The 16,802-nt window shown below is 39.6% G+C and overlaps 2 protein-coding genes across 5 annotated transcripts in view; one reads left to right on the top strand and one right to left on the bottom strand.

Moving 5' to 3' along the window:
- The window catches only part of gtf2e2 (general transcription factor IIE, polypeptide 2, beta), a 12,079-nt gene extending 3,462 nt beyond the window's left edge, over positions 1-8,617 (bottom strand). Inside the window, exons 1-3 of one of the 2 annotated variants that reach the window (XM_032525266.1) lie at positions 8,351-8,617; positions 7,446-7,610; positions 282-364 (exon numbers count right to left, since the gene is read on the bottom strand). In XM_032525266.1, coding sequence (XP_032381157.1) covers positions 282-364; positions 7,446-7,605 — 243 coding nt within the window. In that variant the 5' untranslated portion in view covers positions 7,606-7,610; positions 8,351-8,617. The remainder of the gene's footprint in view (positions 1-281; positions 365-7,445; positions 7,611-8,350) is intronic. The other variant, XM_032525275.1, reaches the window with a different exon arrangement.
- On the top strand, positions 1,842-5,257 carry smim18 (small integral membrane protein 18). Of its 3 annotated transcripts, XM_032525337.1 has the most exons (3): positions 1,842-2,130; positions 2,756-2,840; positions 4,199-5,257. In XM_032525337.1, the coding sequence occupies exon 3, from the start codon at positions 4,204-4,206 to the stop codon at positions 4,525-4,527; it is 324 nt and encodes a 107-aa protein (XP_032381228.1). In that variant the 5' UTR covers positions 1,842-2,130; positions 2,756-2,840; positions 4,199-4,203; the 3' UTR covers positions 4,528-5,257. The 3 variants fall into 3 exon arrangements, with proteins under 3 accessions (XP_032381228.1, XP_032381220.1, XP_032381210.1); XM_032525329.1 differs by lacking the exon at positions 2,756-2,840 and having other exon boundaries at positions 1,845-2,130; XM_032525319.1 differs by lacking the exon at positions 2,756-2,840 and having other exon boundaries at positions 1,845-2,129; positions 4,196-5,257.
- Positions 8,618-16,802: the final 8,185 nt, after the last annotated feature.

Genomic DNA, 16,802 nt, shown 5'->3' on the forward strand with positions numbered 1-16,802 from the left:
ACACGACTGACTCATGTGCTGACACACAAGACAACAAGTCAAGTTTTGAAATAGCTTTAATGGAGGTGATGTAGACAAAGTTCAAATATATTAAGAGGATGCTGGTTTTAGAGCTTAAAATCAACTTGGAGAACACAGTCCATGAGACAGAAACAGACCTTTGTCAAAAACAGTGTTCATCTGCAGGGGCAAAAACTTACACATTAAATATGAATGCAATCAGAAAGAAATTGCTAAAGAACATTCTCTTTCCGTTCTTTTTAATGTCTCCAGAAGCTTACCTTCATGTAATTGACTATCTTGGCTAGACAGCCAAACTTATACCCAGAGCTTGCCTTGATGTTAAAGTTGCCATTACTAGACTCTGTAGAAAAAAAGAGGAGAACAGTCAATATATTTAAATGTCACATTACTTAAACTAAAGGCAGACACCAGTGGAATATATGGAGAGACAGAAGGTTTTTGTGAAAAGCTTTTTGTTGATTAAACGGTTTAAAATCAATAGACATGATTTGTACACCGGTTGGTATCAAACACATTAAAAAAATTTAAAAAATTACATTATTTTCTATGGAGGTCACTGATATTTATTTAATAAGTAGACAGTTTAAATTGAATGCATTATTCTACATCTTTCTTATTGTCAACAAACCCATAAAAAAGACCAACACCAACAACACATTAGTATTATTTTCTATCCATCCATCCATCCATCTTCATCCGCTTATACGGTATCGGGTCGCGGGGACAGCAGCTCCAGTAGGGGACCCCAAACTTCCCTTTCCCGAGCCACATCAAACAGCTCCGACTGGGGGATCCCGAGGCGTTCCCAGGCCAGGTTGGAGATATAATCTCTCCACCTAGTCGTGGGTCTTCCCCGAGGCCTCCTCCCAGCTGGATGTGCCTGGAACACCTCCCTAGGGAGGCGCCCTGGAGGCATCCTTACCAGATGCCCGAACCACCTCAACTGGCTCCTTTCGACGCGAAGGAGCAGCGGCTCTACTCCGAGCTCCTCTCGGATGACTGAGCTTCTCACCCTATCTCTAAGGGAGACGCCAGCCACCCTCCTGAGGAAACCCATTTCGGCTGCTTGTACCCTTGATCGCGTTCTTTCGGTCATGACCCAGCCTTCATGACCATAGGTGAGGGTAGGAACGAAAATTGCCCGGTAGATCGAGAGCTTTGCCTTCTGGCTCAGCTCTCTTTTCGTCACAACGGCGCAATAAACAGAATGTAATACCACTCCCGCTGCTCCGATTCTCCGACCAATCTCACGCTCTACTGAAGAAATTATTTGTTAAAGTTTCACAAATGTATACTATATCTTATTAATTAATCTGATTAACTCAAAATACGTTTTAGTGGCCATATTTGTGTGTTCATGGTGACAAAGGAACCTGTCACCCAGGACAACAGTGTGGCTCATTGACATTTTTAATAACAACCAACCAAAACAATAGAGCTCTATGGCACAGAGGAATAAGATATATCAGGCTTTGGCTACATAGTCTAAACGTTACTTGGTTCAACTTCTTGTTTTGGTCTTTTTATGTGATAGTTGACAATAAAAAAAGTGTAGAATATCACCAGCCTTATTCTTTAATGTAACAAAAATATCTTTAAAAAATGCAGGACTAATACATGAGAGTGATCTGATGACTCTGGCCAGCTGGTCCTATTCTCTGTGTGAGTCCAACAATGCTACCCCCCCTTGAGACTGACTGAGGTCTGGACTCAGCACTGGCCAATCAAAGCTGAAAACAGACACTGATTCATCAATGATTCATGGTGTGGGCGGGGGCTTCTGCTGCTGTGAGCTGCACTGTGGGCAGGGCGCAGAAGTTGTGACAGGCCAATGAACGAATGGTGCAGAGGCAGGACAAAAAGAAGAGAGCCAATGATGGAAAGAAGCCCGTGCATTTTAGCTGAGACATGAAGAGCTGCAAGGAGTGGCGGAGGGAGCAAAGGAGTGCACAAGCGACGTCTGAAAGTGCGTGAGCGTGCTGAGGAGGAAAACAGGTCGAGGAGTGAACGCGGAGGAGGGAGTGAGTGGAAGACGATAGGTGGAGCACCCGGACAGGAGAGTGCATCTGTTGACTTGCGTCCTCTAAAAGACTGAGCCAGACACAGGTGAGTCTGCATATTTTTCAGAATGGCATCATCAGAATAATGTGTGGATGTCTGGCATCAACATATCATAACAATCCATAGTATACATGTATGCTACAGGCTGTAGGCTCTTCTGGGTCTCACTGTGCGGCTAAAACTACAAGGTATTTTTGGAGTGTTGTACAGCAAGCACAGGGTAAATCATGCATTTTTAAATGCAGCATGTATATTTATGAAGCCAATTCCTCCCGCATTAGAGGAATCTGAAATTGCAAAGCACCATATCTAACAACTATGTATGGGGAATGTAATTCATATTAAAATAATGACTGAGCTAAAAGCTTTCGGTGGTGCTTGTAATATTAAGGCCAAGACTGAGCAAGCACGCAATGGATTAAATAAACATGGATCCGCATGTCTGCACTCTTCCCGCTAGAATACCAAACATAAGAAACTATCTACGTCTGTATGTGTTTTCATATGCATCCTGCCTTTGTGAAAATGCACGACCTGGTGCAAACTGCAGATCTCAAGACAAATCAATGGAGGGATTGACAGCTGTGCATGTATGTGTGTGTGTGTGTGTGTGTGTGTGCGTGCGTGTGCGTGTGTGTGTGTGTGCATATGTTTTTTTTTTTTTTTTTAGTGAGAGGCAGCCGCTGTGAAGCCAGAGAGCAATATATGATCCTACAACAACTTTAAGAGCCTGGCTGGGGTGGGGCTCATTTTGGGTGAGATAACAGATGCTGTTGGGAGCCAATCTTTCATTATGTATGTGACTGCGGGGGGGAATACCAGGCGAGACAAATTAGTAAAAAAGAGGTTGTTGTCATGGCAATGAGTTGAAGGGAAGTTGATATGAGCTGGGTCTGCAATGAGAGGATGCTAAAGAGGGAGTTGAGTTGAAATAACTGAGAAAAAAATACCACGAAACAATGTAAACAGATGGCCTTCAGCCTGTTCCAATAAACCAATTACCAACTCACAGTAAATGTAGTTAACCTGGTGAACCCTTGGTAGTCATTGTTTTTCTGCCTTACCTAGCTTAATTTTCTTTTATTTTTATTTTTTTATTTTATTTTATTTTTTACACACAGTAAGCCCTATTTGCAATATAAAAAATTGTAGAATTAATACACTTTTTTTTAACTTCACAACAGGTAATTGTGTGTAAAGAGAAGCACTTACGCCCCTCTTCCCCAGGTCTTTTCTGTGGTTAACTCAAGTAATCTGGGTCAGCTTTCTTGGACTCAGTATGTGATATAAAATGGCTGTGGTTGTGTGTGCATGTGTGTATTTAATGCATGTATGTGCACATGCGTGAATGTGCGTGAACGTGTGTGCGCTAAGATGCCAGCACACTGTTTTCTGATGATTTTAAAATGGTAGGCTTTGGCTGAAAATGTGAAAGAATAGCTGAAGAGGGACAAATGGCCTGACAATGTGCATAATGCAGAACATCTTTTAACTTCATTGCTAGATTGCAGTTCTTTAACCTCAACACTTTTGTCACATACTATGACCGAAGAATTGCAAACCAAGCGTAGATGCCACGTTTCCCTGTTCAGCCATTCTTCTACCAGGCTTTTGCATCCGTTTTTATTCTGAACAGATGGCCTCAGTAAGGTTTATGCTCTTTTGCAATGCATCATTACTTTGAATTACTGGAATTGTTGGGGGGTTTGTACATTAGAATGTGGTCTAGACCTTCTTTTTCTGTAAAGTGTCTCGAGATAACTGATGTTATGATTTGATACTATAAATAAAATTCATTTGAATTGAATCCTTTTGCTTTAATAACACATTGTTTTCTCATTTAACTAACAATTCTTTCTCTAGTGAGACTGTGCCATGGTCAAAAAGTAACCTACACTAGCAGTGTAAAAGCAAAACATGAAATTCAGGCACAAATTTTTGAGACATTCTTCTACCGCTTTCATTTAATAATTCTCTCACCATGGAAACAACCAACGTTCTCTAATTTGGTCTCCCTGCTGTTGTTACCACCTCACAGTGAAACCCAGAAATAAAACACTGTCACAAGCATTAACAATCTGTCTTTCTCCCTGTTTGTGTTGCTTTAAACCAGAAATCATGGCCAACATCACTGCGACTATACACCCAAGTAGTCTCCCATGGCACGCCGAGGCGGTCCCTCTCTCCCGTGTCTCCTTGCAGGTCCAGGAGGTCTACCCTTTCCATGATGGATGGAATGTGGCCTGCTTCATCATCCTCCTGCTCTTCATCCTCACTGTAGTGTCTCTAGCTGCCTTGGCCGTGCTCTATGAGCTACTGGACTGTGGGTGCTGTGCCAAAGGGAAGACACATCACCAGCTACAGGAGGAGGGGCCGGGAAGCTGCGGCAAGCTCATGTCCAGCATTTGCAAAGAGCCAGAATCCTGCACTGAGGTGGTATAGGGGCAGCATGGATGAATTTAAGGAAGCGTAGGAATTTGGGTTTCAGTTCTGAACTGGGCAATAGCCCAGCGTAGACCCCGATGCCCAGAAAAAAGAACTTCTAAAAGTACCCAATAGTGGTTAAACTGCTCACAGCTAAGACGACGTGGAGGGAAGAGACAAATTTAGGTGACAGAGCAATGTAAAAAAGGAAGAGGAGTGAGTCTAATTAGCTTTTCATTTCAGTTAGGAGGGGATCTTTACAAATCTACATTTACTACCACTTAACACACAGGGTGGACCCTAGAAGCCATATTTTACATCAGAAACACTACCAGAAGAAAGAGAGAGCACCCAAATAGTCTACTAATAATAGTGCTAAAAATAGTGCTAATATGTGACCATGTTAACATAAAAATACTAGAAAAACCCTATATCAGTTGGTTTAAAAATAAAGTATTCCTTTGCCCTTTGAATACTGCACGTAAACATGAGGCTATTATGTCCATATCTAAAGATGTATCCTAAGTTTCCAACAACTACCAGATGATCAAGCTTAGCTGGAGAGCGTTGCTGCTTTAAATAAAGCCTGTTTTTCTCAGTTCTTTAGTAAATTGTATGCCAGTGTTGTCAACATGTTTAGCATTTGGTTTGTTGCACAGTGATGTCATTTTATAACGTCATCTTGAGCACAATGTATGATTTCATGGGCCTTAACACAAAATGCCTAATAAATTATCACTGAATTATGTGCCAGCCTTTTCTTCTGCAAAGAGAACAGACATTCAGTATAACTTTTTGTTGCTAATATTTTGCAAACAAACCCAGGTAAAGATTTGTATTAATGTGTATAAAGATGGAAAAATGTCAAAAAGGCATAAAATGACAGATTAGACATTCGTATAATATGTTACAAAAAACCTGGGGTGCCCAAACTTTCGAGCTCCACTGTAGGTGCACATATTTGGTGGAGGGGTTTAGGGGTCCTCCCCCCCAAAAAAGTGATGTTTTAAATTTTAATAATTTGCAATTTCTCATCATTTTGGAGCATTATTATAACCATATCTGTGCCTAAATTATAATAAAATAGAAAATGAAAATAAATAGATAATGAATAAATAAAACTTTAAAAGCTTAAAGACAAAACGTAGGTGGTGCCCAGAACTGCTTGGGTGCTGTGCCTAAGCCTTATAATGGTAGAGAAAACGCTGCTCATATTAGAGTGGACATTTCCCAGACAAGCATTGTTTCTATGTCTGTATTTACTTGTATGGAGCCTATGTGTGGGTGTTTGTTAAACACAACAGGGATCTCACTGCACCTTTCGCTCTAAATGACTTAAATGTATTCCTCTGATCTTAAATGACCTGGAACTATATCAAACCCTATGTAATCTGTTCATTTAATTCCATTACACTCAGAACTCCCTGGTATTGCTCAAACTTTTCGTTTTTAACAATGGTCTGGTGTCAAAATCTCTGAGGTGCTGTATGTGAGAGTGTTACATACAGTATACTGGATGCAAGTGATAGGTAATGTTGTGTTTGGCCTCAGGATGGCACTGCTGTCTCAATGTTAACTATGAATAAATATAGACAAAATGATATATAAGTTTGCTTATTGTCTCAGTAAAACCATGGTGCAGCACCTGGGTGTCAGGTAGTGCGGAGCAGTGTTTTCCTTGATATCTGAGGGTTTAGATGACAGTAGCCATGGAGATGAAGATATACCTAAAAAGCTAACCTAAATATCTAAAAGCCTTTTCTCCAAAAACAGAACCACTTCTGCTGAGGAACATCCACACTCGACCACAAACAGTGGAGCGGCGCCGGAATTATTATTATTACAATCAACACCTTTGGTGGGCTCCAAATTTGCCGCTCAGAGAAAATGAGGTTGAAGAATAAATACAATTTTTTTTTTGTCACTTCCTTATCCATCATCGTTGCACTAATCTTTACTTCACAAACATCTGAACCCCCCATTGCAATGTGCCTGCAACAAGGCCCCTATTGCTTAAAATCCACCCAGTTCTGACAGGAGCTCTACACTGTTTCCATCGAGTAAGAGAACATGTTTACATCCAGAACTGCGATACATCCAACCAAAAGAGTGTCCTTAATATATTATTTTATTTTTCAAGCTGTTCTCTGATTTCATTTAGGTCATTTAGACGGTCAGAAGGACAAAACTAACAATAGAAACATACGCTATTTTGGAGAAGCTACTCAGATTTTGAATAGAACATAATTCAAAAGAAGACAATCTGTATCAGCATTAAAAATGTTGATTGGTGCCTCTCTACTGATAAACACATGCACATTGATGAGCACCAGAATCGTATGTTTCAATACTTTATGTCAGCACTGTTGCTTCTATTCTAGTCTAGCTTTGCCAGACCTTCCTCCACAGCGCGAGGAGGGGTCTGGGTAGTCCACACAGCATTCTGGGATGGAAGAAAAACATGCTCTGGCTTATTCACAATCATGGACGGCAGTAAGCTCCGTACAGAGCTGCTGACAAATAGCCTTGGGAAGGAACTTGTTTTAGTGGAACATGTATGTTCAAATGTTGTTTTTGTCTTGTAACAGAAAACTCAGACTGGACAGATAGTCTAGCTAACTGTCTTGATGTACTCTGCAGAGATCTGAGGAGCAGTTAACCTCATTAGTTAATCCTCATGAATCCACCGGAGTTTAAAATTCTAACACAAACAAAAACGGAAGGTAACAGGCATTGGAGAAAAGACATGCATCAGGCGGAATTTCCTGCGGCACCTGTGCACTCCCGGAAGTGGAACGTTGAGGACATAGACCACTTCTATCCCTACACAACGTACTTACAACACCAGGAAAAGGCCATTCACTGTAACAGTCAAACATATTACAACATATTTTGAACAAAAACAACATTTTTTTTTAAAAGCCTTGTTTACTTACCAGCATTGTGTTTGGAACCAGAAGAGCTCTCTTTGTCAACTTTAGGCTTCTTCTTCTTGTGTGATCCAGAGTCAGAGGCAGCCTGTCTCTTTTCTACAGCTGGATTGGATAAAGCTCTTTTCTTGAACAGCTCCCTCTCCCTTAGTAGAGCTGGATCCATCCTGGCTGGCATAACATAAAATATATCAAAAACAGCAATGATTTTATTAAGACAAAACAGAGAAAATAATCCATCAGAAATTACTCTCCAAACAGAGCCAAATATTTAAAGAATATGCAGCACCTGAGCACAACATAAACGAAAATAACAAAAAGGTCTGGATTTTGACAAAGGACTCCTTGAAGACAGGACACACTGACATTAAATGATCCTAGGCCTTTTAGTGGCCCTAGGGGTAAGGGGCTCCAGGGCAATTTCCCGTTTGGAAATGAAGCTTTGACGTGAACCAGAATGAAACCTCCCTGGCGTTTAGCTTTCTATATCTGATCTCTACCTTTGTAAAGTTACCACAGTTGTACCGCTAGCGGATCCCAGCAAACACCAGCTAAACTGGGACATGTCAATATTAATAATCATCCTTGAACACGGATGATCTACCTGGCTACGCTCAGAATGAAACGTTAGGTTGACAGCTAACGTTAAGTAAGTTAGCTAGATACAATTAACATTAGCTAGCTCCAAGTAACTAACGTTAGTGAGTCGACATTGTTCTAGCTAAGTTAGCCTGATGTTGTTGCTTTATTGTGATTATGTGAACCCACAAAATAGTTACTTTATTAAACGCTCCTGTCTAACGTTACTTAGTTTGTATATTTAGATAACAACATTACGACACAGTCTGACATTTGGTGTGTTAGTTAGCGTTAGCTTGTTGACTTGTAACTAGCCTACTTGGTAAGCATACCTGACACTTTGTTCCTGCTCTCACAGAATTGACGGGTTAGTCCAGGAGGACTAGCTAGCTATGTAATTTCGGCGGATATCTAACAGAATGAAATGCTTCCTTCAGCAATTCACCGCTTTAACTTCTTCCTTCAACGATAATGTAAGTTAACATTAGCTAACTAACTTTATACACAGAACATCTCGGTTTTTCTCATGCTTTACTCCCGTTGGTGGTTCGATTCGTCGGACATCGACAGCGAATCCTTGGACGACGTCATCACGTATAATCACAATTCAACAGAAAGGAAAATATCCTTCAAATGCTCTACCGATTCGACCCAACCACTATCTGCAAAAAAATGAAAACATACATTGATATAAGCTGAATTTTTTGTAGAAAACTAAATGAAACTAACACATTAGTTTTGGTCTTGCCAATATACCAAGAAACTACGGAGCAGATTATCACAATAATTATTTTCACCAAATTTTATTTACATAAGTCAACTATTTTGAAAAAGAAGCCACGCTTTTTGGAATTGGCTGCCAATATTAAACAATTTTTATTTTTTTTATTTCTACCTCTACAAACAAAAAAGCTGTTAAATCATATGGACTTTATAAGCTTCACAAAATATTTGTTAGAAGTTTTTTGCTTGGTTTTGTTTTTTTCCTTTAGTAACCCCCTGGCTCGTTTAGAACGTAGACTGGTAATGTGTACAGAAGATGTTGTTTCCCACTGTATGTCCACATTCTTCAATAAATCTTGATTTGAAAAAAAAGAAGAAAAAAAAGAAAGAAAGGAAAATACAACAAAAGGTATACTTTTTACACTGTATAGTGCGACAAAACAATAGAAATTATTGAAAACACATTATTAGAAAAATAAGTGAAAATATATAATGACATGAAATACATGTACCAATCCAATTGAATGTGAATAAATGGCAATGATAAGAACCACCTAAAAAAGAAGATAGCCTATTATAAAGAGGGAGCAGATTTTGAAGGAGTTAATTTTATGTGTTGTTGGTTCATAGTGTGCTTGACTATCAACATTGACAAATGCTGGTCATCGCCAGGGAGTAAGTTGCTCAATGGCGCCACTTAGTGGTCCGTTTGTGACACACACACACACACGCATGCACGCACGCACGCACGCACACGCACGCACGCACGCACGCACGCATGCACGCACACACACACACACACACACACACACACACACACCATGTTCCTCATGCCTTCCATTCCGAACAGTTATACAGCAAATCATGACTTCCAAGGATAATGGAATTTAACAACAAATTGATTGTTAATGTGCTGCTACATTAGTCAAGCTCAGATGACCAGTGCACTGCTTGAATGCTGCCTGGTCAGTAATGTTCTGTCTGGCAATGCAAGGCTAGTAATGTCTTTAGGCTAACTTCACAAACAGGTCTAAGTTTCTGGTTAATAGATAGATAGATAGATTGATAGATAGATAGATAGATAGATAGATAGATAGATAGATAGATAGATAGAGAGATAGAGAGATAGAGAGATCACAAAAATGGGAAATTACAGTGTTACAGCAGCAGAATGTTAATGTTCACTTGTTGTTTCAGTACATTCAGTTAAATAAATTATGTTTCTTCCGGACCACAGTGCAAAACATTAGAGAACATTTGAAGTCAAATAGTGCAAGAAAAGATCTGTGTTTGTTTAAATAAAGTACAAATGTCCACATCTTCAGTTTGATTATGTGGAAAGGTAGGGATTGCACTGATGAAAGCCCTGGCATCCACTAAAGAAATGCTTTGGCTTTGCAGTGTTTTGGAGATTAATGTTCGGAGGCAAACCCTACATGAGTTTAGATGTGAGGCCCTTACAGCCGTTTGTGTTTCAAATAAAAATTCAACTCTTGAAAGTAATTGACTGTTATTATGTGTCTGTAGTGCAACTTTGGACATGGCTGAGGCTATAATCTATTCTGCACATTGATCAATAAATATGATTCACCCTTTGTTGCCACTATACTCACTGCATTTAAAAATGTGCCACATGGGAGGGTGGAACTGGTCAAACTTAGGTCATAATATCCGCACTACAGAAACAGAGTACATGAAACTGAGTCCATCAGTTCATCCAACTGAAGCTGGACTTTGCTGACTGAAGACGAAAGGCAACCCCACCAAAGGGTAATCGAGTGAGAGTGAGTGAGATAAGGCTGCAGTATAACCAGGTCACCAAAGCAAATGGAAAGCTAAGTGCCCAAGAGCAGCAGAGCGAGGAATAGAAGATACAGTAGAGCTGGACCATAGCGTTTAGCTGAAACTGTAAGAGGGGAATAGAGGGCATTTTTCCAAAATCAGTTCTCAAGTCCTGCTCATGCATAAGCTTTCATGCATAGATCAATGGGGATTTAGCATAAAAGATGGTGCTGCATGTTTTCAAGCATTATGCAGTGACTTGTTATAATGTGAAAGCTCCTTAGATAACATACTAGAGTGTTTTCTTTGTGAATTCAATTGATTTGTGAGGTGAGGTGCATGGAACCTTTGATCCATAGTATTTTAGTCGGTGGGCTGTCATGATAAAGCCCTTGAAAAACATGTAAAAAAAATATTTCTCTTAAACACTTTATTAAACATTTTATTAAGTAAACACTCAACCACTCAGCTCGGCTTCACCCGTGTTGGTGTTTTTTGTATGATTTTTTGTTTTGATTTTACAATGACCAAACAACCAGATTCAATCTATTCAGATTCTGATTGAAATTATTCAATAATTAAAATTACTAAATCATGATTGGTACCGGGTAGTATGTGACAGCATTCTTTCCATCTATTTCAAACCACTGTGAAAAACACAGACAAAATGTGAAACAACCACAACTGTTATAGTGTGCTCATGAAGGACCTCCTTGCTTTGAGCTAACGCATTGAGGAAATGATTTTCAGGGCCTTTGAAGGAATCTGAAAGACCAATTTACAAATATATTATGTATTTAATACAATCATTGTGGAAATAATATGACTTGCACATCTTACCAGTTGTTAAGCAGTCTGCCGGTCTATGAACAGCCCTGCCTATGAGGTGTGCTGTGTGACTTAGAAATGGGTAAAATGACAAATAAACAAATTCTGCAGTTGGTAGTAATGTATCCATTCATACACCACTCACACATATACTGTACATGCTCACTGAATTGGTTTTTACACCCCACAGTGAGAGAAAAAAGAAAAGAGTTTGCATTCCTTCAGGGTTGTGACGAGGCACCCAGCTCATGAGATTGAGACGAGACAAGATTGTAACACTATTTTAAAGAAAACTTCAATGAAGAAAAAAGACTGGGAAAATAGTCCTTCATTTAATTGAAAGTCACAAAATGAAAAATGAGCACTGAAAGGTTTTACCACAAACCCATTGACTGGCTTCTCTCCTGAATAACTAACAGTTACCGTTACTTATTCCATATGTACCGTGGAGAGACAGTCTCTTTCATCCGAGAACCAAAGTTACAACGTAACCAAGCGCTTTCCGGCAGTAGTTAAGACCAATTGTTTTGTTCTTGAATGTGTCAGTGTACAGTCGACAGAGAGAAATAAAGCTTGTTTTATTTGTTCACAGCCATTACGTTCTAAAGCACAACAAAAATAACCATCAAACACAATCTTGTGGAACGAGATCTCGTTTCATCTCTACTTTCCTTTGTCCAGGGTGTAGGCTGTCTGGTTATCCCTCATTTGTAATAAGAATGTTATCATGTAAAGTAAGCAGGGCTCAACAGCTCGCCAATTACTTTTGATGTTCATGATGTGTATACACAGTTTTAAAAGCCTTGCCAGAGGGTTTTATATACTGGACAACACACTGTAGCACATCAAGTCGGTTATTAGCTACTGCATAAGGATATATAAATTTAAATAGGAGCGTGTGTGTATATATCTGTGCACATTAGTTGGATATTGTTGTCTAGACTCATCTTATCTTATCTAATTTTGGTCCTGAGTCCTCTTATCAAAAGCCTGAGATATCAATATTAAAAGAAGTCAGCATGACCTCTGGTGTGTTTGTGTGTGTGGGTGCATGGACACAAGTCCTTGGATGGGCATATTATTCCAAAATGTATTCTCAGTCCAAATATTGCAGAAAACCCTTTATGTGCAGTTACAGGACATAAAAACAGACATCAGTTCATCCTAACTTTAAGATGTTCTTGCGGATCATACAAAAAAAATTAGCATCTCCAACACTCCTAATTAATGATTCAGCAGGCCAGTCAAAGAAGTGAGCCCACATGAATGATTAAATATGTGCTAACCTAATTTAGGGCCTAATCCATAATGAATGAATTACACTGTTTAGTCATTGCAGAGACAGAATGGAAGGGCCAAGGAGAAGATTTAGACATCAGAGAATAGCCAGACTTGTGAAGTGACAAATGAATATGCTTGTGATGTCTCAACCTCACCAGGACTTCAACTGCAGTCACTTTCAAGCCAAAACCACCTGGGCAAGTCAAGGTATAACCATTGCCAATTAGACCGACGCTGTCATGGAGTGAACTACACTAAATCAGATTATTGTAAGGACTCACAGTGTTCTCTGAATTAATCTCTAGAGGTTTAACATGTTGTTTTTCACAGCTAAAATTGTGAGAGACGGTTATTTATTAGCAGGTCTCTACGCGAGAGGTATGTGAGGGAGTTGGTGTATCATGTACTAGAGTAACAGAGAGAGAAAGAGAGAGAGAGAGAGAGTCAGCACTGTAATCTAGAGGTGAGGAGTCGTATCAAAGAGAAGAGAAGAGTGAAATCCTGGAGAGCTGCAGCCAACCAGTGAAAATCCCTGTGGAGGAGAAAATCTCAAAGTGACAGCTTTCAATTACAACAGTATGAGAAATAGTGTGTGTGTGTGTGTGTGTGTGTGTGTGTGTGTGTGTGTATGTGTGTGTGTGTGTGTGTGTGTGTGTGTGTGTGTACTACACCTGTCAGCACTTCTGGCTTCACTGACAGTTAGATGTCACAGCTTCTGAATTGAAAGTACCTCTTGTACACACAAGTAAGTCTTACCCAAACACACACACACACACACACACACTTTGTTTCCGCTTTTATTTTTTTTCTTTCTCTCTGTCTTGTTCACATTTGTCAGTGCTATATTCTCAGGTGTCTGTGTTGAACTGCTGTTGGACCTAAAACCACAGAACAAAGATGCAGGTACTGTACACTGGAACTTGGTGTACTACTGTGCACTGTGTGTAGGTGTATATAATCTGTGCCCAGGAGTGTTTGAGAGTATGCCATGGATATAGATTGTTATTGCAGCCTTTACTTAGGGGAAGCAAAAGTCATTAGTGAACAAAATATAAGCAAAGAACTATGATTTATTCACTTATTTGTTTGTTTAATTAATAGAGTCACTAAATAAATGTTGTTGTAAACAGGAAAAAGAAATGCAACAGATATATATCTGGCATCTAGTTCATTTGCAGCATCCCCTGTCCCTAGTTATGCATTATCTGAAACATCCAAAGTTTATGGACATGTGAATTTTTTGACTCATTACACCCACTTCATCCCAAATTCATGTGCATTTATTTGCTGCTGTGATAGTCTTCATTCTTCTAGGAAGGCTTTCCACAAGATTTTGGAACCTGGCTGCAAGGATTTGCTCCCATTAAGCCACAAGTGCATTGAGTTCACGGCGGGTGTTCATCTTCATCTCAAAGGTGTCGGATGGGGTCACAGTCAGGGCTCTGTGCTTCCCCTCCAAACTCTGAAAATCATTTCTTTATGAACCTAGCTGTGTGCATGGGGGCATTGTCATGTTGAAACAGGAAGGAGCAAAATTGGAAGCTCACTTTTGTTTAAAATATCTATAGTATCCATCTATTCTATAATAATGTTTAAATAGTATTAAAGATCAAACCATGAGAAACAGCCCAAACATACCAAAATTAAACACACTGTAGGTATGTGTCATCATACTTTTTGCCACATAGTGTTTTCACCATTACAGTATTTATATCAGCTTCATTTTATGTACATGTGATGTGTATGCCAATAAAACAGTAATCCTAGGTTAATTTTATTTAATTTTTGGTAATAAAGTAGTTTAAAGGTGCTACGTATTCATTTTGTAAACAAATGATTACAATTCATGTTCATGCATAATATGAATTATTAGTTATTAAGGCCTATTTTGTGGTGCAAACGTTTTTTTGTTTTTTTTTTGCAAAAAGTGCAAGTGCTAAAAGTTTTTTCACTGTACTGAGATCCTTTTGTGAGGAGTGATTTTGGAATTGAAGTTTTACAATTTCAGTAACCACAAGGTGGCTGTAGAACAGCATTATTTTCTGCTGCAGCCTGGTGAGTGACTCATCGAACCAGACGAGCTACAGCCTATCAGACACACAGAGAAGATAACAACAGCCAAACCTGCTGTATTGACCCCCAGTCTCAAGGCTGTAGCTTATCTGCTGACCTCTCTGAATGAAAAGCTCACCATGGCTGCAAAAGCATCCATATGTACTTGGTAAATATAAATAGAGAAGAAGAATCATGGGAAAAAAGCATCTCTAAAAAGGGAGACATCGGGGTCTGACATGCTCTCATGCTCTAAACCAGGCCAGCAGTCTGTGGCTTTGTTTAGACACTTTCTAGTGTGCCCTTTCTTCAAACCTTCCATCAAAAAAAATCAATGATTTGATTATGACTGACTGGTGAAAAGTGTGCTGGTCAAGCCAGGCAATCCTTTGCTAAATCTGACAATTTAAAAGACAGAAGAGCTGTCTCTTAAGGATTTTGAACAAGCTCACTTGCTGTGAGGTGGCTGGTGAGGCAATCGTTATGTAAGGCAGCACAGATACTCAAGGATGGGGCAGAGATTTGTTGCTGAGGCAGTTTTTCAACTACTCTGTACTTTGTAGCAGACATAATGTCCCAGAATGAGTCTCATAGGCCTGTGAATGTGAGATGATGAACAGCAAAAATGCATTATTCTGCTGTTTATGTAACTGGAGAAGGGGGATTTCATGCACACAGCAAGGGTTAAAGGTTCTCTCTCCCTTTTTGCCTCTGAAACACACACACACACACACACACACACTCACTCATGCTTCCATCACTAACATACCCCCCCCCCATACACACACACATTTATTATTATACTTGAGAGGACCTTCAATGGCCAAAATTATTAAGCTTTAGTCCCTAACCCAACCTATCCATGCATGTGCACATACATCTGTGTGTGCTGCTATCAGATGCATGTATGCATTTGCTGTGTGGTTGTGTGGGTGGCACCAAAGCGCTACAGGACAGCCAGGTGAGACGAGTGTGTGCTGTCCAAAACCTGCAGGGGCAAGCTGTTCCTGGATCTTGATGTTAATCTGAGTATTGAACTTCTGTAGGGGGGGTGGAGAGGGTGGAGGTCAAAGCTTTAGGTTTGTGCGTGTGTGTGTGTGTGTGATGCTCCTCTTGCCCTTTCCAAATGTCACAGAAGGGCCAACTCCTGAGGAGCTTGCCCATAATGTGGGCTCACACATTGTGTGTGTGTGTCATGATAATCTCCACTATTAAGCCCTTCAAACACAACATTTCCAATGATGTTTGTGTGTGTGTGTGGACAAGAATGTGTGCGCACTTATCTGTGTGCACAATCTTTAACTTTCTCTTCTACATCCCATTCGCTATTCTCTTATTGCATCTTTAATAACCGCCGTTCACAGTGCGGTACAGGTCACAAACAAAGTCTTCAAAACAACATATGCTTACCACAAAATTTCTAAATGTATTTTCATTGCATACATGTTCTCAAGGGCTTTATTGTTAAGTCTTGATTTCTTATTATTATTTATGAACAACTCTCCTAATGTTAGAAATAAGAAAGTCAATGCACAATGCTGTCACTTTTTTTTAACATTGTGGCCCTGCCATGAAAAAAAAATTGGCTCACACATGTATAAAAAGATTGTAGACTTGAACATGAACAATCCACAATCCTGGCTTAGCTACATGACTCCTCATTTATGTATTCCCTCATACCCATTCCTCACTCATGTGACTAATGTGGGTGAAAACAAAAACGGCATAGCATTGTCCGCCTACAGTCTATCACCAGTCGTCCTGATCTATTCTTACGGCAAAAAAAACAATTAGCACAGCCACAGTGTATACTTGAGATTTGTTGACCATCATTGCCAAAGAGAAACAAAAAAGTGTGTTTGTTTCCTTTACAAACTGATTAAGCTGTCCAGAATTACAGGTATATTACAACATTGTTTTTTCTTTTCAACACCACTCTAAAAATATGATTGTCACAGTATTTAGCCAATATAATAGAATGATTTGAGTTGCACAACAGATCAAACTATATAAAACATTAATGCATCCTGATAAAAAGGTGCACATTTATAGCTTTTAGAGAGAGTCTAACTCTGCGGGAGACACAGAGTGGTGGTGGTACTGATGGTAGGGGGTTGA

Source organism: Etheostoma spectabile, chromosome 2, assembly GCF_008692095.1.
Source record: "Etheostoma spectabile isolate EspeVRDwgs_2016 chromosome 2, UIUC_Espe_1.0, whole genome shotgun sequence".
Classification (NCBI taxonomy): Eukaryota; Metazoa; Chordata; class Actinopteri; order Perciformes; family Percidae; genus Etheostoma; species Etheostoma spectabile.